The sequence below is a fragment of the Malaclemys terrapin genome, chromosome 19, assembly GCF_027887155.1.
Source record: "Malaclemys terrapin pileata isolate rMalTer1 chromosome 19, rMalTer1.hap1, whole genome shotgun sequence".
NCBI classification, from domain to species: domain Eukaryota; kingdom Metazoa; phylum Chordata; order Testudines; family Emydidae; genus Malaclemys; species Malaclemys terrapin.
In genome coordinates, this window is record NC_071523.1 from 5,317,674 (window position 1) to 5,345,504 (window position 27,831).

Sequence of the window (27,831 nt, forward strand, 5' to 3'; positions counted from 1 at the left end):
GGCCGCGGGCAGCCGTGCGCCGCGCAGGGGCTGGGACCGGGACCGGCGCACGCCGCCGCGCAGCCAGGAGGAACCCCGGGCAGCCGCCCGCCGGTGGGCCAGGTGAGGGGGACAATGGGAGCCGGGCTGGGGCGGGGGCAGATGGAGAGGCCACGGGGTGGGGCTGATCGGAGCGGGGCAGCCCGGGGAGCCCAGCGCTCCCGTCTAGACTCTAGGAAAAGGGGCCGGGAGTTGGGGGGGCGGTTAGCGGTGGGGGCTGGGTAGGACCCCCCCTTCCCGGCCCAGGGCTGTGTTTATTGTAGGACCCGTTTGTCTAACCCTTTGTTTTTCAGATCTGCTCATTGCCCCAGCCAGGGGATCTTGCTGGAGTGACTGGACAGGCTCCTGTCGCAGCGCCCCGGGACTGGGGGTGGGGGTTGGCTGTGTGGCACAGGGGGGGCCCTGTCTCTGTTCTCACCCAGCGGGTGGCGATATTTTGGGGTCACTCTAATCCCCATACAGTGCCTAGGCAGTGCATATGGGGCAGCGGCTTTACATGTGCTGTTACATTAGCTAGATGCTGTGTCTGGGGGGGCTCAGATGTCCGTCCCCCCGCACAGCTCTGGCTGTGGGGGAGATCTCAGCTTTACTCGGCAGTTTCCTCACCAAGAGCCCCGTACCAGCCTCTCGCCCAAAGGCCTCAATGTGCTTTGCAAATGAGCCTCGCCTCGCAGCACCCTGGAAGGGAGGCCCGAGCTCAGTGACTCGCAAACTTTTGTCCTGGTGACCCCTTTCGCACAGCAAACCTCTGAGTGCGCCCCCCCCTTATCAATTAAAACATTTGTTATGTATTTCACACTATTATAAATGCTGGAGGCAAAGCAAGGTTTGGGGTGGAGGCTGGCAGCTCGCGACCCGCCATGTAATAACCTCATGACCCCCAGAGGGGTCCCAACCCCCAGTTTGAGAAACCCTGATCTAGCCCCATTTGGCAGCTGGGGAAACCGACGGGAAGAGCTGTCTAATCCCTTTCCCAAGGGGACATGGTGAGTTAGCGTCAGAGGCGGGAATAGAACCGGGCAGTCCTGACTCCCAGTCCCCTGCTCTACGCTCTAGACATGCTGCTGCGAACGTCGTGAAGTGTGCGCTGGAGGCAGGTGTTCGCTCCCCAGGCTCCCGTGCATCTGAGCATGGCTGTCAATGCCAGGATCTGATCCCTGGGCAGGCTGAACGCACCCGCTGTGCTGTTAATAACTGCTCCTGGGTCACGACAGGAGACAGGCTTCCTTCCAAGCTAGGAGGACCCCAGCAGAGCCAGCGCAGCCGCCTAAGACACCCCTCTGTTGTTGATCGGGAGTCCCTGTTGGGTTGGAGACCTATAACACGTCCAACCACTGCATTAGACCCCATCCAAACAGCACCTGCAGTGAGCTAATAGGCTGCGCTCTGCAGGCTCCCTCCCTCCATCCTTTAAGGGGGCTGATAACCTTCTGACCACCTGCCTGGCTGGTATCTGACTCCCCCAGGAAGGAGGGGGCGTTGCTGTGTGGAGCATGAGGAAGCCGTGAGCTCTGCAATGAGGAATGTAACCAGCAATGGTTCATATTAGTCCCTCGGTGCCCAGCCAGCCTAGCGCTTCAGTAGCCAAGGGGCAACTTGGCTTGTTAGGGAGAAATCTGATGGCCATCAAGGCTAGGGTTTAAGTAGTTGGGTGGAGGCTGGCCATGAGATAGTCTTCAGTAACCTTAGTTTGCTTTCACTGACTCTCCGGTAGGTAAGAGCCTCACCCTTCTTTCCCCACCTTAATCAGGTGCTTAGTCACTGGAGGCTTTAACACACAACCACTGTGTAACTAATCTCTAGATAAGATACATATCTGGTACCATCGCCTTGGTATCTGAGCACCTCCCCCTTGCTAGGGGATTTAGCCTCACATATCCCTGCAAGGCCAGGCTGGACGGTTATCCCATTGTACAGAGGGGAAACTGAGGCACAGATCCACCAAGGGACTTAGATGCTTAACTCCCACTGGCTTGCCCAAGGTCACCCAGGCAGTCTGTAGCAGAGCGAGGAATTGAACACGGGTCTCTCAAGTCCCTGGCTATTACCCAAGCTGCTGGGCCATCCTTCCCAAGTTATTGGGGGTTTGTGTGATAAATTGTGGGAGGGCCTCCCCACCTCTCCTTTGCACGTGGTTTGTCCCCTGTGAAGTGCTGGTATTCCAGCAGCAGGGCACGTTGCATGGGGGTTGGAGGGGAGGGATTCAGGATAAGTATTCTGGGGGCGGGGAGGTCTGTTTCCAGCCATACACAGACACTTAGGCGCCCTGATGCAATGGTGATGGGTGCCAGTATGAGAACATGGGCAGACAGACTGTGGGTGGAAGGGGGCAACGGTTGGTTTTTAACGCTAGGGATCACAAGCACACGGGCCCTGCCACGGCCTAGGATGTTGAGTTGTATTGACTGACTCCCCTCTGAGGCTGAGCACAAGTATTTATCCCCGGTACCAGTGGGGACGAGTACAGGCCTCTTTCTGCTCTAGCTGCAGGGGCTATTCCAGTATAATTGGAGCAGCCGACCACAGTCAGGCAAAATCATCAGTGGCAGGAGACTCCACTTTTCTTGTGCCTTGTTTATTCCTGAAAGGCAAAGCAGAAAAGTCTGCGGAGGCCCGAGTGTTTTGTTCCATTCCTCTCTCGGTTTCCTTTGAGAATAAATGCCAGATGCAGTTTTGGCCCCTGGGGGCTGGGCTGGGCCCCGTATAAACATGGTTCCAGATGAAGTGGTTTCCAGCATGGCTTGGCCAGTCGGTAAGGGAGGAGCCAAACAAGGTTAAAAAGAGCTGTACAATCCAGCGCTCCAGCCCGTGTCCTCGGTGCTAGAACGGATTGGTGTGCAGAGCTGTTGTTATGACATAAAGGTGCTGCAAATGGTGGTTGGGGCAGGCAGGCACCGGAATGTGGGAATGCGTGAGTGGCCACCCTAGTGCTAGGCCCTATGGGATAGGTGCTTCAGGACTCCCAGAATGCACTGGTTCAGCCATGGTTGCAAAGCACACTAGGTGTGGACGCACTAAAAGGGTTATGTCAAGCAGGAACCTGCTAGACCACCAGAAGGACCAGCGGCACCACCAGCGCTTCCTGCATCTGATGCCCCCGCTGTGGTTTCTGGGCTTAGCATAGGTCTCACCCTGTGACGGAGCATAGTGGCTTTTAGGGGCTCGGACAGGAAAGCTTGCGGCCTGACAGCCTTTTCCCCCTCCGCTCCCCAGGTAGCCCTGGGGAAGAAACCCCTGCCTCTACCACAGGATCGTACCCTGGCCAGCAAGGGTTAAACAGCTAGGTTTGCTCGGTGGATGGAGGGCAGTTAGGAATTCTGTAACCAGCTGACCTTGCCTGAGAGCTGGGAGCGCTCGGCCTTGGGAGTGCCAATGGCCAGGCTTAGTTGCAGCTCCTAGTTAGATCCCTGAATACCATGAAAAAATCCCTTTTTAGAGTTGCCACAATTTCCATCATCCCTCCGCAGCCGGCTCCGTGCACCTCCGCTCCTGCTGACGAGCAGTGCGGCCTCACGAGCCCGGTTGCAACGCCACTCACTCAGATTTGGCCCAATTTGAGTGAGTGGCGTTGTGACCTAGTGCCTGGGGTCACAACGCCGGGGCACCCTTTCCAGGCTGTTCTTGTCGGGGGGGACAGAGGTGCATGGAGCTGGCTGTGGATTGGCTGGTCCCTGCTAGTGGCATCGGCATCCAAGGGCTGGCGGTTGGAAATGAGCCCCCTGCAGCCTGGCCTGTAGTGAGCTGGATAGGGGCCGGGGGAGCCTGTGCCACCACCACTGGGACAGGGGTGCCCGGTCCATGCACTCCTCCCCCTCCAGGCTGCAATGACAACTCCCTCCTGGGGAACCCTGGGGGCAGGGGGCAGGGCTGGATGTGGGGCAGAGAGAGGAGAGCAGGGCAGGGTGTCGGGATTTCTATTCTGTCATTTGAGGTATTTTTTTTAACATAAATGTACTAAAAAGAAAGAAAACCACGTATTTCATGGGTAACATGAAATAACCTGAAATTCTCCCCCCAAAACTGAAAATTTACAAAAGATAGAAGGAATTTCCGGGGGTTCACTGCTTGTCTCTCCCAAGCAGCCGGCCTGAGACCTCCGACAGTGGAGCCCGAGGTTGGTCAGGTCTGGTAAGAGCCTAAATGAAACCCAGCGGCCAGGAAGAGGGGAGATGTGGGCCTGTGCCTCTTTTCTTGAGCTGGAAGCCTGGGTGCGGTTACAGGAACATGGTTGTTGTCAGACTGGATCAGAACCAAGGTCCATCTAGCCCAGGGTGCTGCTTCCAACAGTGGCCAGCAGCCGAGGTGGGATAATCCGCCCCTCACTTAGTCTCATCCTGGTCTCCAATAGCTAGAGATTGGTTTGAAGCTCTGTCCACACAGCCAGATGGTGCTATGGAGCGGGAGCGGTGCGGGGTCTGCGTCCCATGCTAGTTCCCCATCTCGCGAGGCTGGCTCGCTCTCCTGCAGCTGAGGGGAAGGTGATTCCTGGGGGGCCGGCCCAGCCAAAAAGGACCCTAGGACCCTGCTCCAGGCTGAGCCCAGATGTTTACACAGCAATGGAACAGTCCTGCGAGCCCGAGTTGGCCAGCACGGGCCAGCCATGGGTGTCTAGTTGCTGTGTAGAGTAGACAGACCCTCTGTGTCTCAGCCCTCCTCTTAGTAAATGGGGGGGATCCCTCCCGCGGGGGGTGATGGGCATATTAAGCAGCGCACCATGCATGTCGGATGCACTCGGTGAGACCCCGGGGGGAGGCAGAGCAGGGGCTTGCACCTGGGTTTGCTATATCCCAGATGAGGGCCCTAAACATGGGGCTGTTGGCTATTCTGGGGTGTCTCGCTCTTGTTTTTGTGACCCAAAACTTGGAAGTTCTCATTTTTGTTCCCAAGCAAAACAAAAACAAGTTTGGAAACCTCAGCACGTTTTGTAAGCTGGGTGGTTGTTGTTTATTTTCCAGCTAACCCTACCATCAGTTCTCGTTGCTTTCAGCGGTGCTGTGGGCAGCCAGGGTGGGGCCCACACGAAGGTGAAGGCCCCAGCTTTAAACAGATCCATTGACTCTCGGTGCTTCACTGTGAGGGTGCCTGACTTGAGGCTCCTTAGGGCTGGTGAGCACCCAGCACTCCAGCTAGGTGCCTCTGAAAAACCCGCCCCAAGGTGTCTTCTGTTGGACACCAGGAATCAGTGGCTGCCCTAGAAAATGTTGGCAAAGTGGTTGACCCAAAGCTACAGCGACACAGCTGGGATTAGAACTCAGAGTTCCCGTCTCCCAGTCCTGTGCGCGGGCTAGTCAGATGGGAGACAGCAGAACGGTCATGAGGTGAAACATCATCTCCCCAGGGTCTGGCCTCAAACCTGAGTCAGCGCCCAGGCTCACGATGCAGCGTAGATGTACTGTGAGTGTCGCGCTCACCCATTTGACAGAGCTCCAGCTGACCCTGAAGAAAAGTTTGGCGTGCTGTGCTAGGATCAAAGTCCCTGGCAGCATCCATGCGTCTGCACAGCTGTCAACATCTGCCAAGCAGAGAATCTCTTCCCTAGCGTTGAAGGAAATGTGTGTGTATCCTTCTTAAGAAACTCAATTTAATCATTTCCCCCGAGAGAAATTCCTGTGGCATGTGAATAAAAACAAACTGGCCTGAATTCGCTTCCCACCCGTTCCGATTGCAGGGAATAGAAGAGATGATGTGTTGCCTTCAAAGGGGCAGGAGTGCAGTGGGCACGTTTGCTTCCTTGCTTTTAAACAGGGGCATTAAAATCCCTGGATTATGTTGTGTATAAAAACACACATGATGTGTGTGTGTGTGCGCGCACGTGCGTTGTGGATATCTTCAAACAAATCTGAAAAAGTCTTTGTCATCTCTGGATCATTTACTAAATTCGGGGAGGCTGGTAATCATTCCACAGCACCCCCTTTGCAAGCAGCCTTTAAGTAGGAGCATAACTTAGGTCCAGTTTGAGGCCCCTTTACTGCAGTCAAGCAGTATAAAGGGGCCTCAGATCTGGGGTGCCCAGCATGAGACACCTAGGTCCTTACTTTCAGAGGTGTTCACCATCCGCAGCTCCCAATGACTCGGCTGTTGGTCCTCACGCGCTCTGGAAATTGGGTCAGGAGTGTCTGAAGTTGGGCGACCAAACTCAAAGGGACCCTTGAAAATTCAGGCCTCTAAAACTAGCGATGAACCAAACCTGGAACCTTGCATCCATATCCCATTGAAATTTCAATGTGTGTGTTTGGAGGCAAATCCACTCTTCTCATCCGGTGTCCAGGTTGGATCCAGAGACCCCTTTTCTAGTTCTGTGACTGCAATGCGTCTGGGAAGGATTTCAGCCATTCAGCCATTTTAGGCTGTTAGTTGCATCAGCTGCTGAGAAGGTCTGTGCCACTGAACATGAACTTGACCCCTAGCCTTGACTGGGCCTCAGGCCCTGAACTGGAATCCAGTGCTAGCAAGGGTCTGGACACTGTCTCTTCAGCCCCTCACTTATCCTATCAAATGGCTATCTAATTCAGTAACTGTAACACGCTTTGGGCTGAAGGGGAACACATCAACCTGTCCTCTCTATGATGCTGCTTTGGAAAGGCTAGACAGACCTTTCCCCATCTTTTTATTAATTCTTGATCCCACGGTGGGACTTGCTACAGACTAGCAGAGATGTCTGATCAAAGAGAATCCCGTGAGTCCGAACCACCCTCCCTCCCTGCCATCCGTCCCCCTGCGGCTAAAGGCTAAACAGCATCAGAACAAAATGCTGATGAATTTTACCGCATGTAGCTGTGAAGTGGAGCGTCTGTGACACACTTTAACTGTTCCCAGGCCAGCAAGTGTGGGGTCCGGTGTTCAGGGGCTGTGCTCCTTGGATCAGTGCACCTCTAGGTCACTGGTTCAAGTCCAGCCCGGGTGGGTACTGACTGAAAGTCTTCACCGTCTGATGGTGGCTCCACACATGCAAACCAGAGAATCCATGGAGAGGTGGCCAGGACGGATGCCAGCGTATGCGCGTGGGCTTGGCTCACGCCCCATTCAGGGAAGGAGTCAGAGCCAAGCTGCAGGTTTTATCCAGGGCCCCCCAGGCAGCTGGGTAAGGGAGCTAACAGCCTGCAGTTCCACTAATCCCCAACCCTGGGCCTCTGGGCCGGAAGGCTGTACAGACCCTGAGCCTTTCATCTTTCCCACCACAGCCGCAGGGGGGTCGTAAGTGCGGAGCGGGGAGGTTTCTGCCCTGTTCTCTCTACCTGGAAAACGACTTCCTGGCCTGGGAACAGCCCTGGGCTTATTGGGAATGTTTTAAGGAGGCTTGTCCACCAGTCCCCCTGTGGGATCACAGGCAAGCGGCTTCCTCTCTCTACCAGTGTCCCCCTCTGTAAAATCTGGGTGGCGCTGTTTGCCTCTCTCCCGGGGGCATGCGTCCACGGGCTGTGTGATGCATGGATAGACACTGCTAGAGGTGGGCAGGGGATTCTAAGGGCAGCACCAAGGGTTCTGGATCTTTCCTGTTAAGGCAGCTCAATGGGGCAGTTCTCTCTTCTGTGGGCCTGGTCCCAGGGCCACCCCCAACCCCCACAGTCTGCTCCTCACAGCTCTCCTGGCAGGGGCTGGGAGTTCAGGTGGACAGCTCCACAACTGCCCTGTGCCTTTTTACCCAGGGAGGGTGTGTGGTCTAGCGGTTAGAGCAGGGGCCTGGCAGTGAGACTTCATGAGTTTCACTCCCAACCTTGCTGCTGATCTTGCCCAAGTCGCATCCCCCTCTCTGGGCCTCAGTTTCCCCATTTGTCAAAGGTAAAAAATACATTCTGACTTCACCGAGTTGGGCGGGAGGGAGGCCTAATTACACCTCTACCCCGATAGAACACTGTCCTCGGGAGCCAAAAAAATCTTACCGTGTTATAGCTGAAACTGCGTTATATCGAACTTGCTTTGATCCACCAGAATCCACAACTCCCCCCACCCCGAGCACAGCTTTACCGCGTTATATCAGAATTCGCGTTATATCGGGGTAGAGGTGTAATTACTGTTTGTGAAAGGATGTGAAATTCTCCTGTGCAAGATGCCAAGAAAGTCCAAATCATTCTCCGTTTCATCACCCCTTGATCCCGCAGCCACCAATTAATGCGCGTGTTCAGTTACTCGGGGCGTAAGGAATTGCAGGATCGGTGTCCTAGTTCCTCCAGAAAGGGCTGGTCGGCTCTGTGGTCCCAATCCACCCCTCCTGATTCCAGTTCATCCTGCTTACGGAAATAAATCTTCCAAACCGGGCCCCATCTCAACAGCTCTTCAGTACGCGCAGGAAAGGGGCCAGGGGATTATGTTGTCTTGGGTTTTTTTTCTTTTGAGTGAAAATAAAGGAAAGGAAACATGAGAAGGTGATATTAACATATAATACACTGATGGACAAAGGGCTTGTTTAAAGCCCATGAAAGGAGTCGAGTGCAGAGCTAGGGACCTCCTGCCGTGGCCTGCTGTGACACACGGCTTGCACACGCGTGGCTCCGCAGCACGTATGGTTTGTATAGTCACCAGCTGCTCAGAGGTTCCCCTGGCACGGTGAAGAGGGGGAGGGGGATTCTGCCTTAAAGGGACATAATCCAGATAAACAGTCAAAGCTTTGAAACAACTTGACAACGCCTGAGATGGCTCAGACTACAATCAGCCCCCAGTGTCCCGCCCTGAGCGCCACCATGGAACCAACACTTCCCAGTTTACTTTCCGTCCGGGACGCTGGTGGGCTATTCTTCTGCGCTTGGCTGTGCTTGGAGCCGTGAGTGAGCCGTGCCCGCTGAGTGGAGCACCCCGTCCGCCTCTGGTGAGGGCTGGGCCTCCTACAGATTAACGAGCCGGCTGCGGCCTTGGCTCCAAGAGTCCTCCTGCGGTTGATCCATTGAGGGGCATCATGTTACAAGTGAGATTAGCCTGTCCATCTCTCCTGGGCTGCCCTTTCTCCTTCTCAGCTCCAGTTGTTTTAGGTCCTGGTTCTAATGGGGAAGGTTTACGTTCGAATGTGACCTGCAAAGGGTTTGTGCTTATCCTCTGCTTCCATACAGGGGATGAAGAAACCCCGACAGGGTTTTATTTAGCCCCCAGCACCCCCATTTGAGTTTAACATTAGAAAGTCTATTCATGTTTTTAGCCTAGAAGTCTCCATGGTGGCTGGAGTACAGGGGGACCCAATGTCCTGATTTTATAGGGACAATCCTGATATTTGGGGCTTTTTTTATATATAGGCACCTACTACCCCGCACCCCCTGTCCCGATTGTTCCCACTTGCTCACTCCTGGAGTAGGAGTGAAATGAGGACATTATAAGAGTGAAGAAAGCGAAAGCTGAGGTCTTGAGAAGAGAGGACTTTTCATCAGACCCTTGAAAACACACTCTGTTTTCACTAACGTCTGTTTCATGTATATGACCAATTAGCACTTTGGAGCAAGGAAGCCGTGGTTAAAGATGTGATCCCTCTACTCCTCGAATTAAAGTCCAGCCTTTGAGATGTCCAACAGATCCTCCAGAACAAAACTGTTCCGGGCTTTCTTTTTCTTTTTCCATAACCAAGGCAAAAATTCCAATTAAAAACAATTTCCGTAAGTCATCTACAAGTCCCACCCACTCCCCTTTTTATTGAAATAAATAAAATAAATAAATCCTGAAACTATGATAAGTCTCTTTATACAGAACGGAATGTCCCTTTAGTTCTGCATGCCCCAGTTACCGATGGTTTACACCGAGTGATGTCATCCAGTTTGAAATGGGATTCTAGAGGAAACCTGTGTCTTTAACATTCGGTCCATCTCTTCTGAGGCAGTTTAAATGGTTCATAAGCGTCAGGGCTGGGATTTCTGTTCACACCTGCCCAGCACTGATTATAACTGGCTGTGCCTTTTCCCCGACAGGCTGTTCTGGACTGACCGCAGCCGCTACTCACATCACTGCTCCTAGTGCATGCCGGGAAGGCAGCTGCTTCAGGAGAGGGATTTTGCCGACTTGTCAGAGGAAAGTAAAACCTGGTAAGAAACTAAAAATGTATTTCAAATTCCTGCTCCGTGTGGTTAGCAGAACGTCCGTCCGGGCTGGCTAAGGTGGCTGGCTGTATTTTTGAAATACGTGGGCCAGGTTCTGGCCCCGACTCTGGCTGTCTTTGGCCACTCCAGCCAGGCAAAGCAGAGGGAAAACCAGCAGAAGCAGGTACCTAGGGATTCACCTTGACTCCTGGCAAGTCACTGACTCTCTATCTTGCGTCTCCATGGGCAGGTCTTCACTACCCACCGGATCGGCGGGTAGGGATCGATCTATCGGGGATCGATTTATCGTGTCTCGTCTACGGGATAAATCGATCCCCAAACGCGCTCCCTGTTGACTCTGGAACTCCAGCTCACGAGAGGCGGAAGCGGAGTCGATGGGGAAGCGGCAGCGGTCGACTCGCCGCCGTCCTCACGGCCAGGTAAGTCGACCTAAGATATGCCGACTTCAGCTACGCTATTCGCGTAGCTGAAGTCGGCGTATCTTAGGTCGACCACCCCCTCCCCCCGAGTGTAGATCAGGGCTATGTTAATAATGCCATATGAGAGGTACAAGGCGGTCTTACAAGACCCTGCATTTCCCTAGTGCTCTTCCCTGGGGATCTCAAAGCACTATCCAAAAAAACACTAGTGAATTGAGCCTCACAGGTCTCCCTCCATGAGACGGGTAAGTATCATTCCCCCATTTTACAGATGGGGAAACTGAGGCATAGATGGGTGGGGGCAGGGGGAAGGGACTTGCCCAAGGTCACACAGAGAGTCCAGAGCTGGGAAGAGCATCCAGCTCTCTTGACATCTTGGCTTTTAGCCCTTGGCCTCTGCTGCCTCCCTCTTGTGAATCCCGTTTTGCTCAGGTGCTCCAGAGATGCAAAGTCTCCAGCTCCCTGTTCCAGCGCTCAGCGCTTGTGGCCACCCATGTGCTCCTGAAGATCACCAGGAGAGGAGGCTTGTGTGGGTCAAAGAGCTCCTACGTTGTAACCAACCTATCAGCCCAGTCAACAAAGGAGCTTTCATCACATCGCTGTTTGATCTTCCAAGGGCTGAATTTCCTTTGGAGATATCAAAGGAAAATTCCCCCGCCCTTTCTGTGCACTTACTGTATCAGTGCACTGAATTAACCTGGCCGAGATATCGGTTTGCATAAGCGCAGGCCTCCCCATGCTGTCAGGGCTCTGCCTCCCCCTCCATCACACAGCCTCTCTGGTTTCAGTTGCCCCTGATTAGATGCGATGGCTTATCCTCTCGTTAACGCATGGGGATCGATTTCCAGCACGGCTTGCAAGAGGGATTTAGCCCAACGGCTTCCGACGATGGCGGTGGCTTTATCCCCAAAGATTGTGCTGAACAGCTCACCGTGTAAGTTTCTTCCTCAGCCCCTGGCCAGTGAGGGGGATGCTGGGTCTCACGGTAATTTACAACAATGCGGATTAGTCTAATTGAAGAGCCATCTGCTGCCCCACCTCTCACCAGGGACACTGAGATCGGCAGGACTGGAGCTGCTGGCTCTCAGGGCAGCATAATCCCAAGGATGGGCTGCTCATGCCAAGGCCCTACTATTTTAGAATGCTCCCCTTGTCAGTGGGAGCCAGGACCCTCAGTACCATCCTTCTGAGCAAGGTTAAGAACTTGTGTCTCTTTTGGGATGGCAGCATGGCTCAGGAGACCTGGGTTCTGTTCCTTGCTCTGACACTGACCTGCTGGGTGAACTTGGGCAAGTCACTTCCTGGCTCTGTGCCTCAGTTTCCCCCCCTGGAAAGCAGGGGTAATGCTATTTGCCCTCCTTTGTAACGTGCCCTCTTTCTAAAGCTCTATAGAAGAAAAGCACAATGTAACTGCTAAGTGTAGTTATTATTCCTTACATAAATCTACATTAAAAGCACATTAAGATTGCAAAGTGAAGCACTTATAAGTCAAGAAATGCCAATGTGAAGGTTGCCCACATAACCTTAATTCTGCCCCTTGTGCATATGCATCATGCTACAGCTTCTAGTAATATCTACTTATTGCCACAGGACACTTGACTCATGTAGGGCCTGATCCAAGCCCGTTGGAGTAAAAGAGAGCAGGAGGGACAATGCACAGTGAATGAGGGTGCTGCTCGATATTTAATTTTTACTCTCAACAGTCAGCCCACTGTATCATTTGGGTCCAACGTGCTTAGCTTACGTTACTCATTTCGGATCAATACTGAGCTCAGCTGGATTTGAACTAGTGACTTTGCAGTACAAAAACACCCCCACACTGGGACAGAGTACAAATGCCCTGAGCCGTCCACTCCCCTTGTTTATGAGCTCATGGGGCCTCGGTGCCTGCGTATGGGGCATTCAGAGGCCTTTGAGTTTCAGGGCTGTAGAAATGAACGTCAATTATAATAATAGTCTGTCCACCTCTCGAACAATTTCGCTCTGAGTATCTCAAAGGGATTTACATGAATTAAGTCTTGTGGTGCCCTGTGAAGTAGATCAGTGTCATCATCTCCATTTTACAGGTGGGGAAACTGAGGCACGGGGACCTGCAGAACAGAAACTGGCCTTTGCCCTGCTTTAATGAGCAAGCGTCCTTCTCAGGAATAACAGCTGTCTCTAGAGAAGGGTGACTGGGGCAGTGAGGAATGTGGTCTTTGCACCTTGTTTGTTGAGAGACCCTACTCCGGGCCCGGACAGCACTTTGCTATTCAAACACTTGGCTAGACTCCCCTTGGAGTCACAAGCCAGTTTATTGGATCTCGTTCTGCACGGGTTGGTTGGGGTTTTTTTTTTCTGACTTTCCAGGAAAGAAGACTTTGAACGCCAGGGTGTGTGCAGCGTAATAACGCTGAGCGCGCACCGGCCAAAAAGGAAATAATTTTATTGCCTCAGGAGCAGCCGGGCATTGCCTCCAACAGCTACCCCTGCACACGCGCGCCTTAGGTTGTGGGAACAGGAGACACTCCGCATGGGAGGTGCTTGTCTGGGGGCGGCTCTGGGTTCACGTGGTGTGGGAGTGTGGAATGCTTCCCTGGAAGAGAGAGACCAGAGAGCATCTGGAGAAGTAGCGAGAGCCGTTCCTGGCTTTGTTTTCATTGCTTCTGTTCCTTGCAGAGCCCCTGCTCGAAGATGCTGTCTGGGAAGGTGGAGAAGAGGATTGCCTCCTCCGTATACATTACCCTGGCCCCTCCCAGGAGGGACACGGTCATCAAGGCTGATGTAAAGCCAGAGGTGCGTCAGCCGAGCTCAGACCACCCAAAGGAGGCTACGAAATCTGATGGGACCCACCAGCCCCAAGGGTTGCCACCGAAGAAACTACCCAACAGCAGCCGTCAGGCCGGCAAGCAGAGCAGCAGGACACTGGGCAGTGCCGGGCCCTCGTCTGGAGCGGCGGGCTTGTCCAACGGAGGTAAGATGAATGCAGGGGACAGACTGCACGGGGCCCGTGAAACGCATCAGAGGGAGAGTGGGTCGTAATTGACCAGAAACAGGCTCCCGCTGCACAGCTGGGATCCAGATCTGGATTCCAAACACCCCTGCACTCGGGAAGATTTAGTTCAGAGTCTTGGGAAAGGGCCTCATTCCCAGCAGGACGGTGCCTGGGCCGTGGTTTACTGCCCGGGGGCCTTGAAGGCTCTGTGCCGGGGTGGAGGTGTGAGCCGCCGCTGGGAGGCAGGGCAGGGGGTGTTCTTGTGTGGGGCAGGTTCCTGCCGGAGCCTGTATCTATTCCCCTGGCCTGTGCTCCCAATATGACCCCTCATCCCCCTGCTGCTGGTCCTTGCTTCGAGCCCGACAGGACCAGGCCTGGCTGCAGGAGCGGGGAGGTGGCCAGCTGGCAGTCCCAGCCGTGGAAGTGAATTCGCTCCTAGGGGTTCTAGGGGGCAAATCACCGTTTGGGCTGGCAGGCTAGGGGCAAGACACCTGCTTGGAAGAGGGAGCAGAAGATGGAGGCGAGACCGTTCCCCTTCGGTGCGTGTCAGTGCAGATCGCTGGGGCTGAGCCCCGAGTCTTTCCATTGACTTCGGGGGGCTTTGCACGTGACGTGCTAGTAAAGTACGGTCCCACCCGGCCCCTGGGTGCGTCCTCGGGCGGCTCGCCCAAGCCTCCGCTTGTGCTGTGGCAGCCGCGGTGCTATTTTTAGTGCGCTGGGAAGCCCGCTCCTAGCGGCCGTGCAGACAGACTCTGCACAGCCACAAAACTCCCCTGGGACCAGGATCAGGGGCTTCCAGAGAGGAAGGGGGCTGAATTTCCTTGAGCATGGAAATGCATGAGTTTGGGGTCCGCGGCCCGTCTCCCCCCCACTCTGCCCCCAGCTGGAGACGTGCGCTCCCATCTTCCCGGCTGCCATCTGCTTTCTATCACTGATCGGTTATCAGCAGTGTTTGCAGCCACCAGGACAAACCAGCCCGGCTGCCTGCTGCATGGGAAAGGCAGTTTGCTTTGTGGGCAGGTTGCGAGTTGGCTGCAAGTCAAACAAACAGCAGGAGAGGAGATTTATTAGGGCATTTGCTGAGAAGGAAGCTAACAATTTGACTTTGCCCCCCCCCCCCCCCCGACACACACACCCCTCTCCGCTCCCAAGCTTGAGAGACGTTTTCCTTTGAATAAAATAGTGGAGTCTTTGGGGGCAGGGCCTTCGTTTCCCCCAAACAAGCCGTGGCCCCATGCAGCACGGGAGTGGGGATGCACTATCAAAGCCCAGCGCAGCTTAGCACCCCCCTTCTCCCTCGTATCTCCAGGTGAAAATGCAGTGGGCACCAGCACAGAAACCAGTTGGGTTCATTCACCCGTGTCTCCCCAGGGCAAACGTATCGCTGAAGTTCCTGTTCCGAGCGCCCTGGGAATGCGTCGCCCCTCCCGGCTGGGCCCAGCTGGGCACGCTTGTTAAATGACCCACGGGCACACACGACACACCTGCCGCACACAGGCTGAGAAACATGCCCATCAGTCACTAACCCACAAAGTCAGCCCAGCAGCTCCACCTCACAGCTAGGTACGGGGGCTGCTCCCGCCTCCTCTCTCTCCTGCAAAGCTCCCAGCAGCCTGTCCAAAATTCCCCGTGGCTTTGGGAAGTAGGTTTTTCAAGCCCTGTCCACAAAGAGGCCATGTGGGGCAGTGGGACCAGAACCTGGACCCACAGGCCTCTCCCAAGTGATCTAAAGGAGAGCTCGGTTAGCTGGAGCACAGGCAGCCACAGCTGGAGTTGAAGGATCACCTCCGTTAGTCCTCAGCAGTGGCCCGGCGTACGTCCTCTTTGAGGGTGGCGTGATCACTCACAGCCCGTGCATTGCCAGGAGCACGTGCTGGAGACGCACGACGCGGCTGCAGTATTGACGGTGCAGGTTCAGTGATGCTGGGGCTAATTCTGCTTCGGACACAGAGGAGAGATCAGCTAATCCCCAAAGCTCCTCGATGCCCCAGCGAAACGTTCGGGGCACCAGAGCCAGAGCTGGAGTGGGACTAGTTCCGATTCCTTCACTGGAGCTACACGGACTTACCTCAGCTGAGAGGCAAAGGGACTGGGATCCCACCCGGCCTTTGCAAAACCAAACCCTGACCGAAGAGCCAGATCAAACCCCAACCTGGCGGTGCCGATCCAGCATAAGTAACCAGCAAACCCGGTACCCAGGCACAGCTGGCCTGGGGCTGCAGTAACGCCTGCACCCTTGCCTGGAGTGATTTCGTTTATGCTTTAATCAGCATTTGTTTCCTCTTGATCCCAACAGACGGGCCATGTTTTCTAGATGTAGGCTCCTCGCTTTGATGTGCAGCAGGAGAGAAGCTGTGATGAACAGATGTTCTACGCAGGGGAACTGCATTCGTTACTTTTCTCCTGCCAATTATCCAACACCACTAATGCTCCTTGGCGGGGGGAGGGGGTGCTTTTCCAAGAGCAGGACTTTCCGTTAGTAATGATCAACTTTGTTAATTTCATATCAGCAAAGACAAGAATGGGCCCTTCAGCTCTGGGTTAGAAGTGGTTTCATCACCCAGGGCACCCTTGGTGTCACTGCTACCTGGAGACTGTTGCAACGTGAGACACTTTCGGACCTTCCAAGAATCCTGGGAAACTTGACCAGCCCCAAGGCCTGGATCCGGGGGGGGCACCCTGCTCCAAACACGGCTTTCCCCTCTGCTGCACAGAAGTGGAGGCATCCGTGTGTCTGGGGCCGAAGGGGGAGATTGGGCAGGGCCTCCAGGAGAGGAGCAGGGGCAGGCCTGGGACACACACATGCTGTAAACACACACGCCTGCCAGCCCCAGGGGTAGGTAAGGGATTTTAATCTCCAGTCTGGCCCTGTTCACCAGCACGAAATTAACCTGGTGTGATTCAGGTCCCCTTCGCTCAGCATGTCAGTTCCTCATACACCCTACTTCATGCCAGACTCCAGCCTTGTTCCTTGCTTGTTTCAGGTTTCTCCTCCTTTCCTCGTCCTGTCCTGACCGACATTCCCACAGGCTCAGACCCAGAGAGCCCCCTGCCGTCTCCTCCGCCGTATCTTCTGTCCGATGAACTTAACGCCCCATTGTTGGAGACGCTTTGCCCTGATCTGCAGAAGCTGCACATGAGCTCACCTGTGAGCCGGCAGGTATTGATGGAAGGTGGGAGGAGGAGGTTTCATGTCATGGCTCGCCTGGATGTTTTTAGCCCTGGTGTCCAAAGAACAGCATCGAGAACCCTGAGGGAGGGCTGGTTGGTGGTCACGTCACTCACTTGGGAGACCTGGGGACAAGCCTTGCTCTGCCACAGACTTCTTGTGTGACCTGGGGCAAGTCACTTAGCCTCTCTGAGCCCCAGGTCCCCCATCTGTAGAATGGGGATAATAGTCCTGCCCTGCCACACCAAGGTGTTGTGAGGACACATGTGCTGAGGACTGTGAGATGCACAAATCTTGTGAGCTGCTAGGAGCTTATGACAATGGCCGTGTGAGTCACTACACTAGAGAAGCTGATTGGTTGGGAGACTCAGGGAGGAATTTCCCCCTTCTCCCTGGTGTATGTTTGAACAGCTGTTCTGTCTAATCTGTCACAATTCCTTGCGTACCCTAGTGCTGAGTCTGCTGTCCAGGGGGGTAGAGTCGAGATCTGAACCTCGCGGCTCTAGAGACACAAGCCTGCAGGGCCTTGTTACGCCGGTGCAGCACCAGAGCGATCTGTGGAGAATCAGGCCCTTAAGCGTTACCTGCAGGCTTTGCAGAGGTCCAGAGAGCCTGGGCCCCTCTCTTCACACTGCCAGAGGCCTGACGCTGGCCCAGCCTGTGGTTTAATGCAGCCTGGAGCCGCTCTGAGGAGAAGCGCCAGAAAGCCGACCTTCTGCTTGTTGTTATTTTGGGGTTTCGATCACGTTCAACTAAATCAGCCCAAATTCTGAACTAGGGCAGAGCCTCCAGTCATCTGAGCCCAGAGCCTTTGGTACTGAGCGTCTTTCCTGCTGAAGGGTCAGCGCTTCATAGCGTCTGGGGAGGACGCACCATCCCCAGGAGCGTGCAGCATTACTGGGGATCAAGGCCCGGCATAGCTGCTTGCGCTGCCGTTGGTACCCGTGGGCGTCGGCAAAGCTGTGGGTGGAACAGTAGGGGCCTGGGTTGGGACTGAGGGACATCGGCACAGCTCCAACCTGCGCTGTTCTTGGCTTAATCCAGTCCCTCGCTTTCATCAGCACTAAATTCAAGGCACAGATATTGTCCAGATCCCTCCCACCCTAACATCTTACCGGAAAGGACCCACTGATTCCCCTGAGAAACCCCACAAGATTTGCCTTGCAGCTGCACTGAGCTGGCAAACCCAGCCTTCGCCCGCGGGGTAATAGCAACCATCTCTCTTGTGCTGCCCATTAAACTCCCTGGCTCTGAAGACCTGAGCATATTCCCCCCGACGGGTCCAGTCAGCTGCATATTCATGTCCTTCCCCCCTTCCCTCCCCGTCTTGGGCAGTGAAATTGACCAAAAATAACAGCACCTGAAGGATGCGGATGTTTAGTCTGATTCTGTCATCGACGGCTCTCTGCCGTCTCTCTTTGTATGGAGGAGCCAAGCAATCCCCTGCCCCTCTCCAGGGCACCTGAGGCAGAGAGCAGCTGGCTCCTTTGCTCCAGCCAGTGAACATCCTGCTTCCGCCATCCCAAGCTCCCTGGATTCCCATTTCACGGTGGATCAGCTGCTGCACGTACACCCAGATTGCCAGCTAGGCCGCTGCCTGGTTTGCTGTTTGCATGCTGCATTCTCGAGGCCCTATGGACTTGCCCGAGCCAAGCTTGTCTCTCTCTCCTGCTCTCCCTGCGCCTTCTGCTCTTGGCACGGGCCTTGTCTCTGTCCCTCCATGCCAGGTCCCCTCTATTGGTGCAGTGACCAGTAACCACCTGAGCCCACAGAGCATTGTTGTATCGGGATTTTAGGAAAGCTGTGGACAAATTGGAGAGTCCAGAGGAGAGCAACAGAAACGATCAGAGGTTTGGAAAACCTGACCTATGAAGAGAGGTTGAAAACACTTGGTGTGTTTGGTCTGGAGACGAGAAGGCTGAGGGGGGACCTGATAACAGTCTTCAAATAGGTTAAGGGCTGTTAGAAAGATGGGGATCAATTGTTCTCCACCTCCACCGAGGGTAGGACAAGAAGTGATGGGGGCTTAATCTGCAGGAAGGGAGATTTAGATTAGATATTCGGAAACCTTTTGAACTCTAAGGAGACTTCAGCACTGGGACAGGTGACCTAGGGAGGCTGTGGAGTCCCCGTCATTGGAGATTGTTATGAATAAACTAGACTAATGCCCAGGGTCAGATTAATCTTTTGTGGGCCCTGGCGCCTGGACCATGGCCCTGCTCTGCCATGAGGCCCTGCCCCCACTTGGCCTTTTCCCCCCAAGGCCCTGCCCACCGCTCGCACAGGGGGGGAGGGGGCGGAGAGGACCGGGCAGGGCCTCGGGGAGGGGAAGAGGCTGAGTGGGGGTGGGGCCTCAGGGCGGAGCCTGGGTGGAGCAGGGGGCGGGGCCACGGTCCGGGTGCCAGGGCCCCTTCTGAGTGTGGGCCTGGGGCCTTGGCGCCATTGTAAACCCGGTACTGCCTGTGCCTGTCAGGGATGAGCTAATTTTACTTAGTCCTGCCTCGCCCAGGGGGCTGGCCCAGCTGACCTCTCGAGGTTTCGTCCAGCCCCACGGTACAATTCTCTGCCCCAATCGCGTTTCATCCCGGCACGTCCGAAAGTGCAGATGAGATGCAGCGATGTCATGGCGCACAAACTCCGAGAAGCAGCTACAAGCCCGGGCTGGCAGATCTCCGCAGCGGTTCCAAGAACATAAAGGAGCCGGCCGTGTTATAAACAGCAGAAATAAAACACAGAGCCAGACAGGAACGTTTCCAGCCACCTCCCTCCCTGGTGTAATTCCAGTGAAATCAATGGGGTTGCCCAAGGATGAGAAGGTTCTGTCTGTTTATGGTGGTGATTTCTACTGTCAATGCAAATCTGTGGCCACTGGGAGTCAGGGACTTTTTGAGATGAGAGGAAGGATGGTCTTGTGGCGAGGGCAGGGCTGCGACTCAGGAGAGCTGGGTTCAACAACTGGACTTCCTAGGCAATCGTGGGCAAGTCATTTAAAACAAAATACCCGCACCATGCCTCAGTGTCTCCATCTGGAAATGGGGGGTAACGATACTCGCGTTCTCCTCCCCTTTGTCTGTCTTGGCTATTTAGACTTTGTGCTCTCGGGGGCAGGAACGGTCTCGCACTGTGTGATGGCGCTGCTATGTGCTAATAGCAATAATAGCACCTGGCTCGTACCTAGCGCTGTCATCAGCAGATCTCAAAGCTCTTGCCAAAGGTCAGTGTCATTCTAAAGGTAAATGTCGCTATTCTCCGGGAAGAGGTTTTAATTTAAAACGGGATGAATTTTCTAGCCTTTCGCTATGTCCCCGGTGCCTTGCTGGTGTGTCTGTCTGACAGCCTTCAGAGCCGGCAAGATTCAAACCCCATCGTCCCCCACCGGCTGTCACAGGCCCAGAACGCTGCAGTCGTTAGCCAAGCCTTCGACCGGCTGGGTTTGCACAACGGAGCCCTCGCAAAGCCTCAGCCAGACGCCCGCCCCAGCTCAGAATGGCTTTTTCCTCTTCATCAGGCCTCCTCCACGTTCCCAGCGGAACCGAGGCAGCATAAAATCCAGCCGACCAGTCTGGAGCAAGCGGACGAGCGCCAGGCCCCGAAACAGAACGTGAATGGGCTCCTGGAAAGAGACATTTCACAGGTAACTGCCAGAGTCCATTAATAATATCTCGCTCTTTGACAGCGCTTGACCTCCATGGATCCCATGATGCTTTGCAAAGCTGCGTGTGCTTTACTATCCCCATTTTGCAGATGGGGAAACTGAGGTATGGTGATAAGTGACTTAACCAAGCCCACGCAGTGAGTCAGCGGCAGAGTCAATGCCCAGGTTGCCAGGATCCCCAGCTTCATGCTCTGTCTGCCAGATCCCAACTGTCCCTACAGGTTTCAGTTCTGACTTCAGTGGGGCTGCATTCACCTGGTTGTTAGCGAGGACCGATCATGCAGTAATGGAAGGATCGGGTTTTTGCTAGCTCCCAGCAGCGCTCCTCCTGGCCCCTGGACACACAGAGCGTTTAAGCAGAGGAGTTTCTCAGGCAGAGTCCTGGCCATCAGTGTGAATGGGAAGCTGCAGGGAGAATGGGCAGCCGTGCTGAGAATGTCTAGTTAGCTCAGGGATACGCACCCTCAACGAACCGGAGAGACGCTTGGCTATCAAATGGAGTTGCACAGCTGGTGGGTAAGGGCTGGAGTACAGACCCCTGTGGCACCCACAGCAAAATGCCCTGCAGAGCAGGGCCCACCATCCCTTCTGCTGTGTTTGTACCGCACCCAGCACAGCAGGGCCCCGACTCTGGTCTTTGGGTGCTACTCGAATGCAAATGTTAATCATAACTAGTGCAGGGGGCGGTGTGTCCGGTCTGTGCCCAGCAAGCAGGCAGAACCGAGCGCTGTATCAGCAGCACCAGGGTGGGAGTGGCCACAAGGCTGTTGGGGGAGGGGGCAATGGGAGCCTGGGGATGGGAAGAGGTGGTAGCAGGAACCTCACAATGTGGAAGCACTGGTGGGGGGAGGAGCTTGGCTGGTGCTGGGGCCTGTGATTGGAGGAGAGGGGGAGGTGGGGGATTGAAGACACTGGTGCATTCCTAGGTGATCCTCACCCCCTCTACAAAATATACAAGGACCAGCCCTGCAGCCTGGCTTTATCCCCGTGGGTGCCACCATGCCCCCTTCCCCCGGTGAGCTCTCTGCAGCGTCTGACTGGCTGACAGGTGCCGGGTGATTTATTGTCCTTGGCCATAGTAAAGTGACTTGATTTCTTTCTTCCAGTCTCTGTGCCTTTTGCCACAAGGCCATTGCCCCCCGGACCCCGACCATAGAAGCCATGAACAGACAGTACCACGCGGACTGCTTCACGTGCCGGACGTGCCACGGCCAGCTAGCGGGGCAGCGCTACTACCAGAAAGAGGGCCGGCCAATGTGCAACTCTTGCTACAAGGGTCAGCGCAACGGGCTCCTGGTTGTCCCAAGAGGCCAATGTCGTTCTGTTCTCAGGAGTCAAATCTGGCTTCCGAGGGAGCCCCTGGGAAAGTAGGAGGGGTTCAGAGTTCGGCAAGACTAGCCGACCTGCAAGGGTTCCTCAGATACAGAAGTGCCCTACTCTGGGAAGACCCATCTTTGTAATGCCACCAATACTGGCTCAGACAACGGGTCTGTACAGAACAAGGGCCTGATCCTGTGGGGTGCGGGGTGGTCTCAACTCCCAGGATCTTCGGGAGGAGTCGTGAGGGGTAGGTTAGCCTGAGGATCAGTCCCAAAGCAGGGAACATGCCTGGTGCTGAGAGCTGGGGACTGGGAGTCCACGTTCCATCCCCAGCTCCGTGTCACCTACCGCAAGTTGTGTAGGTCCAGTGTTTCCAAAAGTGGCCTCTTGCTCCATGCGCCCCCAGTTCTGGCAACTCACCTTGAGGCACCCGGCTTTGGTTTTCAGTGGCACTGAGTGTCTTCAGCTTCAGCGCTCTGAAAATCAGGCCCCAGGTTCGTGTCATCCGCCAGCCCTGATCCAAGCCGCTTTTGGTAATCTAGATCTTCATGTCCGGGCCTTAACTTTAACCCCCTGCAAAATAGAGCCAACATGCATTTAATTTATGAATGTTTCGGAATGGGCTTGGAAATACCTAGCTGAAGAGTGCTACAGGAAGGCCAGGGATTCTCATGGTTACAGGCCAGAAGGACGTTTGTGTCCTGGGAGCATTTCCCATCCATTCGTGTCGTTCATTGCGAAGCAGCAAGGCTGCAGTCTTCCATTGGCTACGGTGACCATAGAGCCACGGGGCTTAGCAGGCAGCTTCTAGCGTGGAGGCGTAAATGGCTCTGCCACTGTGCCGGGAGGGTCTCTGAGACCACGCACAGCATTGAACTCTGGTTCCTCCCAGCTCTCTGGCCTGGCCAACCTCCCTCACTGCGTAGGTGAGGGCTGAATTGGGGGCGCAGCGAGGGGCGAATGGTACCATCCACTTCTGGTTTCTGCGCTTTATCTGCCTCTCTCCTTCCGCAGGACACGCTGGAGAAATGTGCCAAGTGCCAGGGTCTGATCCTGGAGCACATCATCCGCGCCTTGGGGAACGGGGTACCATCCCGAGTGTTTCATGTGCTCCGTGTGTGGGCGGAGCATCGGGGACGAGAGCTTTGCCGTGAATGACCAGAACGAGGTGCACTGCGTGGATGATTTCTACAGGTGCGATACGTTATATGTGGCGCGTCGGAGGGGTAGAAAGCTAGAGCGAAATCGCCTCTGCACCTAAACTACCCTCCTCTGCAGCTTAGAGGGGCCCGATTCTGTTCAAAAGGTATGTCTTGCGCACGTGAGACAACCTGAAGGGCCCGATCCTGCAAACCTTCCCTCCAGCAAGTAGCCTTTACTCATCCCAATTCTTCCCCAGGGCTCTTTGCCTGAGGAGTGTCTCCTTAGTATGCTGCTACGAAGCCAATGGAGCAGGGTTGGATGCCAAGCCCGCAGGTGCAATAGATCCGATTCTCCCCCACTTTGGCATCTCAGGGAGGCGTTACTCCCCTGGGCAGAGTGGGGGGTGAGCGACACCCAATCAGAATCTTCCATTCACCCCCGTGGTAGCATTTGACCGGGGCCCTGCGATGCCACCAGGGTGAGTAACGGCCCCTCTGCTGGAGAGATGCTTTTCAGGGTTGCGTCCTTCACTTTGTGTCTTGTGTGCAAGACTTAATTTTTTTTTGCTCAGTTTCCCCCTTTAGTTCAATGTCCCCATTATTCACCCCCGTCTAGTTCACACTGCAGTATTCCTAAACACCGGGGCTGACTCTCCTCTCATTCACGCCGCTGTGGTCGTCAGCGGAGTTCCACCAGTGTCAAGCTAGCGTCAAGGAGAGCAGAGACAGGGCCACAAGTGATTTCCTGGATAGCTCGGCCTGGCACCCAGCTCATTCCAGTCCGTCTGCCACTTCCGTTTCACGTGCAATAATACAGAAGCCACGTAAAGTAACGTGGATCTAGCTTTAAATTGTGCTGCGAATTGCTACAGCGAATGGGAGTGGCAACTGCTGTGGCATAAGAGGTTGGCCGTTTGTTTCATCAGGAAGTACGCCTCCATCTGCAGCGTCTGTGAGACACCCATCATTCCACAGGAGGGGAAAGATGCCTACAGGATAGAATGCATGGGGCGAACCTTCCATGAAAGCTGCTATCGCTGTGAGGTAGGTCCTGCTGGGAAGCTGCCGATTTTTTATCTTTTAAATAAACTCTTGGTGGCGGAGGGGTGTAAAGTCCTAGAAACCACTCGGAGGCAGCCCCAAACAAACAGGATTTTATTCCACAAACACAGGTTCTCTCCCTGGGTTATTGGAGAACTAAGTAGGTTGCTCATGGCCACGTCACTTCCTGTGGCCAAGCCATTGCTCAGACATGCAGGTGAACAGGGATGCTTTCCATTCTCCCCCTCCCCCCCCCCCCCCCCCCCCCCCCCCCCCCCCCCGCAGCACGCACAGTTCAGAGAGTTCCAGGAACCCCTCCTGGTTCTGCAGTGGGCTGGCTTTACGGAGCACCCACCCCTTGTACTCGGCTGGGTGCGTGGAGCGTGTCCCTGGAGGCTGCGGGTGCCCGGCTGAGTGTGTGGAGTGTGTCCCTGGAGGTGGCAGGTACTTGGCTGGGTGCGTGGAGTGTGTCCCCCTGGAGGTGGCGGGTACCCGGCTGGGTGTGTGGAGCGTGTCCCTGGAGGTGGCGGGTGCCTGGCTGGGGGCATGGAGCGTGTCCCTGGAGGTGGCGGGTACCCGGCTGGGTGCGTGGAGCGTGTCCCCCTGGAGGTGGCGGGTGCGTGGAGCGTGTCCCTGGAGGTGGCGGGTGCCCGGCTGGGTGTGTGGAGCGTGTCTCTGGAGGCGGCGGGTGCCCGGCTGGGTGCGCGGAGGGTTCCCCTGGAGGCAGTGGGTGCCCGGCAGGGTGCGTGGAGCGTGTCCCTGGAGGTGGCGGGTACCCGGCTGGGTGCGTGGAGCGTGTCTCTGGAGGCAGTGGGTGCCCGGCTGGGTGCGTGGAGCGTGTCCCCCTGGAGGTGGCGGGTACCCGGCAGGGTGCGTGGAGCGTGTCTCTGGAGGCAGCGGGTGCCCGGCTGGGTGCGTGGAGCGTGTCCCTGGAGGTGGCGGGTGCCCGGCTGGGTGCGCGGAGGGTTCCCCTGGAGGTGGCGGGTACCCGGATGGGTGTGTGGAGCGTGTCTCTGGAGGCAGTGGGTGCCCGGCTGGGTGCGTGGAGCGTGTCCCCCTGGAGGTGGCGGGTACCCGGCAGGGTGCGTGGAGCGTGTCTCTGGAGGCAGCGGGTGCCCGGCTGGGTGCGTGGAGCGTGTCCCTGGAGGTGGCGGGTGCCCGGCTGGGTGCGCGGAGGGTTCCCCTGGAGGTGGCGGGTACCCGGCTGGGTGTGTGGAGCGTGTCCCTGGAGGTGGCGGGTGCCCGGCTGGGTGCGTGGAGCGTGTCCCTGGAGGTGGCGGGTGCCCGGCTGGGTGCGTGGAGCGTGTCCCTGGAGGTGGCGGGTACCCGGCAGGGTGCGTGGAGCGTGTCCCCCTGGAGGTGGCGGGTGCGTCGAGCGTGTCTCTGGAGGCAGCGGGTGCCCGGCTGGGTGTGTGGAGCGTGTCTCTGGAGGCAGTGGGTGCCCGGCAGGGTGCGTGGAGCGTGTCCCCCTGGAGGTGGCGGGTACCCGGCAGGGTGCGTGGAGCGTGTCTCTGGAGGCAGCGGGTGCCCGGCTGGGTGCGTGGAGCGTGACCCTGGAGGTGGCGGGTGCCCGGCTGGGTGCGCGGAGGGTTCCCCTGGAGGTGGCGGGTACCCGGCTGGGTGTGTGGAGCGTGTCCCTGGAGGCAGTGGGTGCCCGGCTGGGTGTGTGGAGCGTGTCTCTGGAGGCAGCGGGTACCCGGCTGGGTGCGTGGAGCGTGTCCCTGGAGGTGGCGGGTGCCCGGCTGGGTGCGTGGAGCGTGTCCCCCTGGAGGTGGCGGGTACCCGGCAGGGTGCGTGGAGCGTGTCTCTGGAGGCAGCGGGTGCCCGGCTGGGTGCGTGGAGCGTGTCCCTGGAGGTGGCGGGTGCCCGGCTGGGTGCGCGGAGGGTTCCCCTGGAGGTGGCGGGTACCCGGCTGGGTGTGTGGAGCGTGTCCCTGGAGGTGGCGGGTGCCCGGCTGGGTGCGTGGAGCGTGTCCCTGGAGGTGGCGGGTGCCCGGTTGGGGGCGTGGAGCGTGTCCCTGGAGGTGGCGGGTGCCCGGCTGGGGGCGTGGAGCGTGTCCCTGGAGGTGGCGGGTACCCGGCTGGGTGTGTGGAGCGTGTCCCTGGAGGTGGCGGGTGCCCGGCTGGGTGCGCGGAGGGTTCCCCTGGAGGTGGCGGGTGCCCGGCTGGGTGCGTGGAGCGTGTCCCTGGAGGTGGCGGGTGCCCGCCTGGGTGCGTGGAGCGTGTCCCTGGAGGTGGCGGGTGCCCGCCTGGGTGCGTGGAGCGTGTCCCTGGAGGTGGCGGGTGCCCGCCTGGGTGCGTGGAGCGTGTCCCTGGAGGTGGCGGGTGCCCGGCTGGGTGTGTGGAGCGTGTCCCTGGAGGTGGCGGGTGCCCGGCTGGGTGTGTGGAGCGTGTCCCGGGAGGTGGCGGGTGCCCGGCTGGGTGCGTGGAGCGTGTCCCTGGAGGTGGCGGGTGCCCGGCTGGGTGCGTGGAGCGTGTCCCGGGAGGTGGCGGGTACCCGGCAGGGTGCGTGGAGCGTGTCCCTGGAGGTGGCGGGTGCCCGGCTGGGTGCGTGGAGCGTGTCCCTGGAGGTGGCGGGTGCCCGGCTGGGTGTGTGGAGTGTGTCCCTGGAGGCGGCGGGTGCCTGGCTGGGTGCGTGGAGCGTGTCCCCCTGGAGGCGGCGGGTGCCCGGCTGGGTGCGTGGAGCGTGTCCCTGGAGGTGGCGGGTGCCCGGCTGGGTGTGTGGAGCGTGTCCCTGGAGGTGGCGGGTGCCCGGCTGGGTGCGTGGAGCGTGTCCCGGGAGGTGGCGGGTACCCGGCAGGGTGCGTGGAGCGTTTCCCGGGAGGTGGCTGGTGCCCGGCTGGGTGTGTGGAGCGTGTCCCTGGAGGCAGCGGGTGCCCGGCTGGGGGTGTGGAGCGTGTCCCTGGAGGCGGCGGGTACCCGGCAGGGTGCGTGGAGCGTGTCCCTGGAGGCGGCGGGTGCCCGGCTGGGGGTGTGGAGCGTGTCCCTGGAGGCAGCGGGTGCCCAGCTGGGTGTGTGGAGCGTGTCCCTGGAGGCAGCGGGTGCCCAGCTGGGGGCGTGGAGGGTTCCCCTGGAGGCGGCTGGGTCTGTGGAGCTGGGTGCCTGCCTCTGGAGGCGGCGGGTACCCGGCTATGTTCCAAGACCAGCAATCTGCTGCCCCCTCATAAAGTGTGGCGTGGGAGCCGGTACCGTCTGTGGCCTCACTGCACAGGCTTTAATTGAATTCCTCCGGTGAAGGAGGGGTTTGGGCCCAGATCCTCATGCCCAGGCAGCATCTCATTGGCTGGACAGTCTGGGTGTCATGACCAGGATGCCACAGGCTGATTGAAACTGACGAAAGTGAGGGCTGAGCCAGCTAGTCTGCAGGAGAAGGTGCTGGGAGCACTACGTGTACTGGCAGCAATGGGGCTCGCTCATGGAGTTCCAAGTGAATGAAAGCGACAAAACTGAAGTAGTGTGTAGCCAGCAAAGGGAAGAAATTCCTGTGATGCTTGAGGCTTTAGAAATGACTGAGTTTTGGACTGACTTTTGATTGACGTGCTTTCTACCTCACAGAACTGCAGGATTCCCCTGTCCACCGAGCCAGCGGAGAACGGCTGTTACCCCTTGGACAGCCACGTCCTCTGCAAGCCCTGTCACATCAAACAGAAGAATGAATCGTTCTGCTAAGAGAGCCAGGCGGGCTTCCCCAGAAAACCGTGGACGCAGTCGCATGGCTGAGATGAGCCGAATCGCTGTACTATGGCAGTGTTCTTATCCTCTGCATTCATTTATGTCCAACTTTCTGTCCTGACTGTCTCTCTTATGGTAGGACCATATTAGTAGCTCTGAGCTTTAGCAGCAAAGTCCTACCACGCATGCTTCCTAATCGGCCATGCGACCAGCCCTGAGAGGTGGCAGTGGAACCGTCTTCTTCTCTCTTTCCCTCCAGTCTGGCTCTGCTTATCTTCCAAGGCTACGCCAGCTGGCTTCCTCTGCCCCCAGACGGCTCAGTGCATGGGACCACACCAGCAGCTGCTGATGGGACGAGTGAGATTGATTAAAATGATGTTTCAAAGCA

General features: G+C 56.7%; 1 protein-coding gene across 1 annotated transcript; it reads left to right on the plus strand.

The window, feature by feature from the left end:
• FBLIM1 (filamin binding LIM protein 1) lies at window positions 1-27,831 on the plus strand. Its single transcript, XM_054009535.1, is given in 12 exon segments — window positions 1-102; window positions 9,924-10,037; window positions 12,821-12,949; window positions 12,951-12,990; window positions 13,130-13,424; window positions 16,430-16,605; window positions 20,123-20,249; window positions 21,378-21,565; window positions 22,604-22,672; window positions 22,674-22,783; window positions 23,658-23,775; window positions 27,327-27,831. Coding segments are annotated over 11 exon segments (1,431 nt in total). The 5' UTR covers window positions 1-102; window positions 9,924-9,972; the 3' UTR covers window positions 27,441-27,831.